The sequence below is a fragment of the Neoarius graeffei genome, chromosome 4 (assembly GCF_027579695.1).
Source record: "Neoarius graeffei isolate fNeoGra1 chromosome 4, fNeoGra1.pri, whole genome shotgun sequence".
In the NCBI taxonomy this organism is placed as follows: Eukaryota; Metazoa; Chordata; class Actinopteri; order Siluriformes; family Ariidae; genus Neoarius; species Neoarius graeffei.
Genome location: NC_083572.1, coordinates 4,909,023 through 4,917,403, shown reverse-complemented (window position 1 = coordinate 4,917,403; position 8,381 = coordinate 4,909,023). Strand labels below are relative to the sequence as shown.

General features: G+C 39.0%; 1 protein-coding gene across 1 annotated transcript; it reads left to right on the top strand.

The window, feature by feature from the left end:
- The first annotated feature begins 335 nt into the window (after positions 1-335).
- Positions 336-6,378, top strand: si:dkey-276j7.2 (cytohesin-interacting protein). The gene is made up of 8 exons (XM_060918667.1): positions 336-470; positions 852-895; positions 1,019-1,073; positions 1,178-1,271; positions 1,409-1,502; positions 2,566-2,632; positions 2,805-2,871; positions 6,019-6,378. Exons 1-8 carry the CDS (start codon positions 381-383, stop codon positions 6,102-6,104), a joined length of 597 nt encoding a protein of 198 aa, XP_060774650.1. The 5' UTR covers positions 336-380; the 3' UTR covers positions 6,105-6,378.
- The last annotated feature ends 2,003 nt before the right edge of the window (positions 6,379-8,381 follow it).

The following is an 8,381-nucleotide window of genomic DNA, read 5'->3' as shown; positions in this document are numbered from 1 at the left end:
TCTTACTACAAGTATAAAACCTACTATTACTACTCAATAATAATAATAATAACAATAGAAACGAAACATAGTTTAGTTCATTACTTGATTTAATGTTTGATTTTTCTCAGATTTGAAATTATTATTGTTATTATTTTAGTTCAGTAATGTTGTGGGCTGATGGGCCGTAAATCGCTGACTGTGCTGGGAATTTAAACATTTTGCATTGTTTCATTTCTCTTCAGTGTGAACACGGAATTGCACTTTACAGTAAACAGAGTTGATGCTGAAGCGAAAGTCCCGCGGGGTTTCACTGCAGTCACGTGACTCTGAGTATCAAAGCAACGACACGGCAGATTGAGAGACAGAAGCAGACAGACAGAGACAGAGAGAGAGAGAGGATGACAATGAGCTCGGTGATGTACATTAAAAAGCTGCTGAAGAAAAGCAGTCGAGCGGCGTGTGTGAGCAGAGAGAAACCAGGATGTACAGTGAGTCTTTAATTCTTACAGCTATTCATAATTACTTCATTAATTATTTCTCACCATTTTGTGCCTTGTGATAGTGATGTGCAGTGACCATCTCAACAATCTCAGTATCTCGAAGGAAGTGTGTTTCAGTGAATATCAGTCAGATTAGCAAACTGCAATTTTTTTAAAAAAATAAATAATTATATAAACAAACAGGCTCGTTTACAGCAAATCAACTGGGATTACCAAAGTGTGTTTAAAAAATATTAAAGATTACTTTAACTTGGAGTATCTGTTACTTTAACATACTGTATGTTGCTGGAATATAAATGTAGAAATGTAAAAAAATATATATTTTTTTAATTCATACTGTGAAACTCAGTTTAAAATGAATTTTCCCAGGCGATGATGGCGGAGACCAAACACACAACACACTACTCTGAAAGGTAAGAACTGCTTATTACAGACGTTATCGACTGATATGGATTTTAAATCTGGATTTATGGCAAGATTATGGAATTCAGGTTCAATTAAATTCCTTTATGTGTGTGTGTGTGTGTGTGTTACAGGCGAATTGTGTTGATATTGAAGAAAGACAACGAGGCGTTTGGATTCAATATCAGGGTAAAGATCAGATCAGAAAGTTTAAAAATGTGTCATGAATTTTTTTTTCACTTTCCTCAGAGGAGATGATGCTTAAACTCTCTCTCTCTCTCTCTTTCCTATAGACCTATGAGGAGAACACTACCGACGCTGATCTGCTGACATGTGTGTGTTCAGTGAAGGCGAACAGTCCTGCAGAGAGCGCAGGTTTAAGGACAGGTGAGTGTTTTTGTCCTTTGACTTGACCTCTAACATAATTACACACACACACACACCTGTGTTCCATACCTCCAGTGTACATTGGTTTAATTCTCTCTCTCTCTCTCTCTCTCTCTCTCTCTCTCTCTCTCTCTCAGGTGACGCCATCATTTGTGTCAACAGCATTTGTGTAAAAGGTTTTGAACATCAGCAAATCGTTGACCTCATTCAGAAGGGCTCCTCCTTACTAAAGTAAGATTTGGTGATTCATGAATTCACAAAGAATTCTTAAGCGACAAACGTTTTCCGTCAGCGTCCCGTTCATTCTCAGGAACGATTCAGAATAAATATGGTGGATTAATGACAGCAGGAGGCATTGGGAAGCACTGAGGTGTTGTGTGCTGCCAAGGGAGTAACTTTGATTTTGACATTGGTGGGGACACAAAAGTGATCCAAGGCAGAGCTTCCGAAAGGTGTTTTTTTTTCCATTAGCAATCATAATTTCATGTCATGCAGATCTTATAGGTTAACGAGGGCAGCCGTGGCCTAATGGTTAGGGAGTTGGTCTTTGGATCCCAAAGGCAGAGCTTCCGAAAGGTGTTTTTTTTTCCATTAGCAATCATAATTTCATGTCATGCAGATCTTATAGGTTAACGTACATTGGTACATTAAACCAATGTACACTGGAGGTATGGAACACAGGTGTGTGTGTGTGTGTAATTATGTTTGGTTCAAATCCCTCCCTACATCTCCATCCATGGCTGTGTGAGATACGGGCGGTTGATGGGCTGCTGTGGGAAGTGTGCTGCTTTTACAGCAGATGGAATGACAGCTGGGATAGCCAACCATGCAAGTTAGCGAGAAACGGGTAGCTAATCTGAGAATGATATCTACGTTAGAGGGGGGATTATTAGCAGTAACCCTTTGTGTGCCATGTAATCATTGCTCAGGTTAGGACATCGGTTTTATTGATCGTGATTACACAGTAGCAGCTGAATATTGGTAGGGACACATCCCTAGCGTCCCTACCCAAAATTACGCCCTAGTGTGCTGCATATGTACAGTATTCTTAGTCAGGAATTTTAATAAGTGTGTGTGTGTGTGTGTACACAGTGTGTATTTCGGATTAGTACTGTGTACTCGATAAATATTTTGAATATGTTGTCTTAATACGCTTCGTGTACTCACTAGTATTGTTAGGAGCTGCTCTGAAAAGATACTGGGTACTCAATCGGTATTGTGGATTCAATAATAATAATAATAATAATAATAAGTTGTCATATTTACAGCATCTCTGTGTTGTTTGTGTGTGTAGGATGGAGATTGTGAGGGGAACGTCAGTGAAACAAAAGGAACTACAAAAGAAATTGGAGCACCTACAGGTAAAGGTTCACGCCAACACACACCACACACCTGTCCCATCTGTCTGTATTGTACCCATGGACTTTTTTTTTTTAGCGTGTCGATTATTCAGCATTCTGTTCTGTAGGAGTTTCGGGGAAATGCAGCTATACATTGCTGACAATGTTCTCTGTTTTTCCCCCAATCTCACAGAGGCAGCTCAGAGAGAAGAGGGCGGAGCTGAAGGCGCTTATCACGCAGGAAGAGCGCCTGAGAGGAGGTGTGTAACCACAAGTGTGCGTGTCTGTGCATACGTGTCAAAAGACATAAGGGGGTTCCCATCAGTAAATGAGAAGAGCATCATTTCCTCGTAACCCTACATCTTAATGAACATCGTGAGAAGTGTGTGTGTGTGTGTGTGGGTTCACTGACAGGAAGACACATTAACAGAGAACGTCTGTGAAAATGCAGTAGAAAAGAAAGAAGTCTATCACTTTTGTACCTGTTTCTGAGAACACACATCAGTTCGTGTGCTTCGGTCGACACTGATTTTATACAAATAGCTGCCAAACACTCTGAGCTACAAACCTGCACTCGACAAATACGCACCGTCGACACCCTTTAATGACTTTAATTACAAGTCGATAAACAAGCGTTTGCCATTTTTGAGGAATATCAGCAGTGAGTCATTGTGAATACAGAAAACGTCGAAAGTGGTGAATATCGCAAGCGTGGACTGTTCACGTGGAATTTTCTCAAAAGCGTGATGAATCCACCATGACATACCCGTAGTAACGATGCAGAAGAATTGCTGAGAGACTTAAGGGACAAAACGACAAACCTTTACAGACTTATATTACTTTACAGAAACAACAAGTATCATTTTAGGAGACTCCGGCTATGATTAACTGAAACGTTATTTGAGAAATAAATAAATAAATAAGGTCGTACCTTAACTGTTTTTCTTCTGCCTAGCTACTTACTTAGTTCGTTACATTTCTGTCAATTTTTCCCCCCATAATTCCCACCCACCAGACAGCTCTCCCATACCACACGACTGCTCACAACCAGTGACGGCGAAGGTCATCGCATGCTTCCTCTGAGGCGTAACACACTCGGAGGAAAGTGTTGTATGCCTCCGCCCACTTCTGTATTCATACGTCCATCCTACAATTGGCTAACGTCGCTGTAATTGACAGCGGAGATCGATTACACCACACCTCCCGACCTGAGAGTACGGCCAATTTTGCTCTCTTAGGCTCGTGGCATCATCGAGATCCGAACTTGCGATGTCCAGATTTATGTTCATTTTAATCAAATATTATAAATATTTATGCTTTTAAAACAGTAAAACAATAAACCTCGACAGGGTGTGTATTACAGTCACAATTCAGTGTTTAAAAAAATCATTATTATGATTTCATGATTATGAAAATCATTATTCCTATTATTAAAAATTATGCTTGCTGTGAATAATATTCGCAATAAGCAATTCTTTCACAATGCAATCTTAACAGGAAGCTTTGCTTGCTAAGCAATATAACGTACACAGATCGGATGTTTTTAGCTTGTTGTAAGCATTGAGCTTGACATAAAATCTGGAGAGCTCATAGGCTCGTCAGAGTGAAGCCATCTGTCCGCCATCTTACCAGTCACATCACATGGATTTGGTTTATGTGTCAAACCATCGTATTCGATCAAACTTGCCTCAAGAAAAGTATCTCCTGACTTTTTATTCCCTTTCATTACCTCCTGTTATTTTCTCAACTTTACCCCCATTCCTTACATATCTTTATAGTTCTCAGCTTCACTGTTATTGGTTGTTTTTCCCTTTTCCAGTTCAGTCTCTGATCATTTTTTTGAATGGCTCTTTTACTACTATAATTATTTTTATGGAGATTATTTCAGTTTTTCTCTTATACAATGTATCTTTCTCTTTCATATAGTCCTTCCTTTCTTTCTATCTATCTATCTATCTATCTATCTATCTATCTATCTATCTATCTATCTATCTATTATTATTATTGTTGTTGTTGTTGTAATACTAACACAGAGGCTGTACAATACTTCTTTTCTGTTTAGGACAGTTGTTGAAACAGGATTATTTTCTCATGTTATTTGCCATTTTCACTTCATTCTCACAGTCGTGTCTTCACAGTGTTTATTGCTCACAAGCTGCATGAATATTGTTACAGTGAATTATGTGACCAATAAACACTGTAAAGACCTGACTGTGAGAATGAAGTGAAAATGGCAAATAACATGAGAAAATAATCCTGTTTCAACAACTGTCCTAAACAGAAAAGAAGTATTGTACAGCCTCTGTGTTGGTATTACAACAACAATAATAATAATAATAATAATAATAATAATAATAATAATAATAATAGGTAGAAAGGAAGGAAGAAGAACTATACGAAAGAGAAAGATACACTGTATAAGAGAAAAACTGAAATAATCTTCATAAAAATAATTATAGTAGTAAAAAAGCCGTTAAAAAATGATCAGAGACTGAACTGGAAAAGGGAAAAACAATCAATAACAGTGAAGCGGCGCGCTATAAAGATATGTAAGGCATGGGGGTAAAGTTGAGAAAATAACAGGAGGTAATGAAAGGGAATAAAAAGTCAGGAGATTTTTCTTGGGGCAAGTTTGATTGGATACGATGGTTTAACACATAAACCAAATACACACAATGGGAGTGGTAAGATAGCGGCCAGATGGCTTCCCTCGTCTCTACAGCAGGGAATAGGCTCTGAGCTCTCCAGATTTTATTCAAAGCTCAGTGGTTGTAAATATTTTATAGATTTAAAACCTGCCTCGTTAATACAGGATTCATTGACTGAGATGCTGATACGGCTTTGAACATGGCTCAGCCAATCAGATATAAGAAGCAAAATGATCTGTTTTGTAATTAAATCAAATTTGGACCAATTTGTCAGTCTATACTGATACGAACCAATGAGGAATGCTCCATAAGCCTCACTTGTTCCTCATCCCAGATATTAGTAACGTAACCATAAGCTACTTTGATCATTAAAGCTAACAAGAGCTCATATTAGATTTTCAAATAAATCATAATCATAGAAAGAGGTCTCAGTGCTGACTCTGTCCCTTATAACCTTTACCTTTGCGTTAACCTTTATAAGATTTACTTCATGCAAACATAGTCGTTTTGCATGTCTATCAGAGAACACCTGCCTAATGTCCCAATTTTTATTTCAGCTCAAATAATTTAATTTAAGTTTGGACAAACTTTGAGTAGACAGTTATTATGGTGTCCTACTTTTACTGAAGGATCTTGTTATTTTTTGTTGCATTAAACTTGTGGAAATCTTACTTTATTTCAGTATTATACATTATATAATTTATACCTTTGTAAAGTACAGTACACTGAGCTAAAAGTCTTTACCCTTGTTATTTTTAGGTGAGCTACGCTGCACACCGCCTCGGTCCTGCCTCGCCTCAGAGGAACCAACACTCTCTTCCAGTCTCCTTCTTCTTCAAACCTAAGACTCTCAGAGGACATCGCCCTGTGAACTTGTGCATTAATATAAACCTGTGATTTGCAGCTACGGAGCTGCTGTTATCGAAAACTAATCAACGCCTTAACATCTGACCAGTCAGATCTGAGTGTTCAAACAGTGCCGTGGAAGAATACATGATATTACAAGGCAGTTTTGTTTTGTATCTTTTTGTATTTAAGAAAACCTGTATAAGAATAGATTTATACAGTATTTTGAGGTATTATTATTATTTAATTTATTTAACTATTTTAACTATTTTACTATAAGCTGTGTTTTTATATTTTATTATATATATTTGTATTTATAAATTTATTTATTTATGTGTAAGACATTCCGACTGTACATGAGTGCTAATTAAACACATCATGTTTCAGTAGCAGCCTTTGACCTTACTTGCATAATATCACAAATCAGCGATCTTTCCTTGCTCCGTTAATGAGTCACACGGCTTCTGCGGCTTGTTGATTTTATCGCTCTTGCATGTCTGAGAATCAATCCGCAATCGCAAAAGTAAGCAAGAAAAGGTTTCATTAACTCCTACGCACTCCCACGCTGATTAACTTTATCACTGATTAAAAAATGCAGACGTCTAAATCTAAAATATATATATATATATATTCATTCCACTTGGGCGGCACGGTGGTGTAGTGGTTAGCGCTGTCGCCTCACAGCAAGAAGGTCCTGGGTTCGAGCCCCGGGGCCGGCGAGGGCCTTTCTGTGTGGAGTTTGCATGTTCTCCCCGTGTCCACGTGGGTTTCCTCTGGGTGCTCCGGTTTCCCCCACAGTCCAAAGACATGCAGGTTAGGTTAACTGGTGACTCTAAATTGAGCGTAGGTGTGAATGTGAGTGTGAATGGTTGTCTGTGTCTATGTGTCAGCCCTGTGATGACCTGGCGACTTGTCCAGGGTGAACCCCGCCTTTCGCCCGTAGTCAGCTGGGATAGGCTCCAGCTTGCCTGCGACCCTGTAGAAGGATAAAGCGGCTAGAGATAATGAGATGAGATATATTCCACTTGATGATGCTTTGGTACTTTTACGTGACATCAAAACCCGTGATATCTATCATATCATCTCACAAATTGCAGCATGACTTTGCATGACCGGATATGACATCACTATGACACGTACAGTATGAGTACATGGGGGGGGGGGGGGGGGGAGAGTTATGTCAGTCTTAGGTTTGAGTGAAGTGAAATTGAGTTTCATTGCACCTTTGATGTGGCTCCAAGAGACTTTTCTGAGTCGTGTAAATCTGTGATCGTCTTTCCCAGATCTGCACTGAGCTCCTTGGACTTTCCAATTGAAAGAAAGAAAAGGAAAAAAGAAAGCACAACTTTATTCATCACACACTTGTGAAATTTCCTCTCTGCATCTGAAGCAGTGAACACACACATGCACACACATGTGAGTAATGAGCACACACACATACCCAGAGCAGTGGGAAGCCATGCTAACAGTGTCCGGGGAGCAGTCGGAAGTCAGGTGCCTCGCTGAAGGGCACCTCAGCCCAAGGCTGTCCCATATTAACCTAACCGCATGTCTTTGGACTGTGGGGGAAACCGGAGCACCCGGAGGAAACCCACGCAGACACGGGGAGAACATGCAAACTCCACACAGAAAGGCCCTCGCCAGCCGCTGGGTTCGAACCCAGAACCTTCCTGTGTTGAGTTCAGAAAACCCCGCCCAGGAAAAAGAACAGTGCAAAGAATTCATTGAAAGCCCAGTATTGCCATGATATAAAATGATCATACAGTCTGGCTGTACAGTCCTGTCCAAAAGTCGTAGGCGCATGTAAAGAAATGCTGTCGACCAAAAATAATGAAACGAAATGTTTCAACGTTTTTAAAAATACTATAAACAGTAATCAGTGAGCCATAATAAATGAAACAAAGTCAATATTTGGTGTGAGATGATTCTTTGCTTTAAAAAATAAATATAAATTAGTAGTCTCAGGTCCAGTGAGTGCAGTTGATGCGGAAATGAGCTGTAGGTTTTACTGAGCATCTTACAGAACCAGCCACAGTTCTTCTGGACACTTTGACTGTCACACTCGCTTCTTCATTTTGCACCAAAATGCACCAGTAGCCTTCATTATGTTTTCTTTTTTAATCTGAAAAGTGCTCTATTATGGAATATGCTGCTCAGATTAAAAAAAAAAAATTCCTGTAATTTTGTGCTGGAAAATGAAACGAATGTTTGGAACTCTAAATTGTTTTTGTAATGTTTTGACTCGATAATGAATGTAGAAGTCATAAAATAGAAAT

What these genes read in the sequence shown, in the direction of transcription:
- si:dkey-276j7.2 (XM_060918667.1), top strand. Translation starts at nt 381, where the DNA reads ATGACAATGAGCTCGGTGATGTACATTAAAAAGCTGCTGAAGAAAAGC. An exon ending in CGTTTGGATTCAATATCAGG is followed by an intron (nt 1,074 to 1,177) that starts GTAAAGATCAGA and finishes TCTTTCCTATAG; the next exon opens with ACCTATGAGGAGAACACTAC. An exon ending in GAGCGCAGGTTTAAGGACAG is followed by an intron (nt 1,272 to 1,408) that starts GTGAGTGTTTTT and finishes TCTCTCTCTCAG; the next exon opens with GTGACGCCATCATTTGTGTC.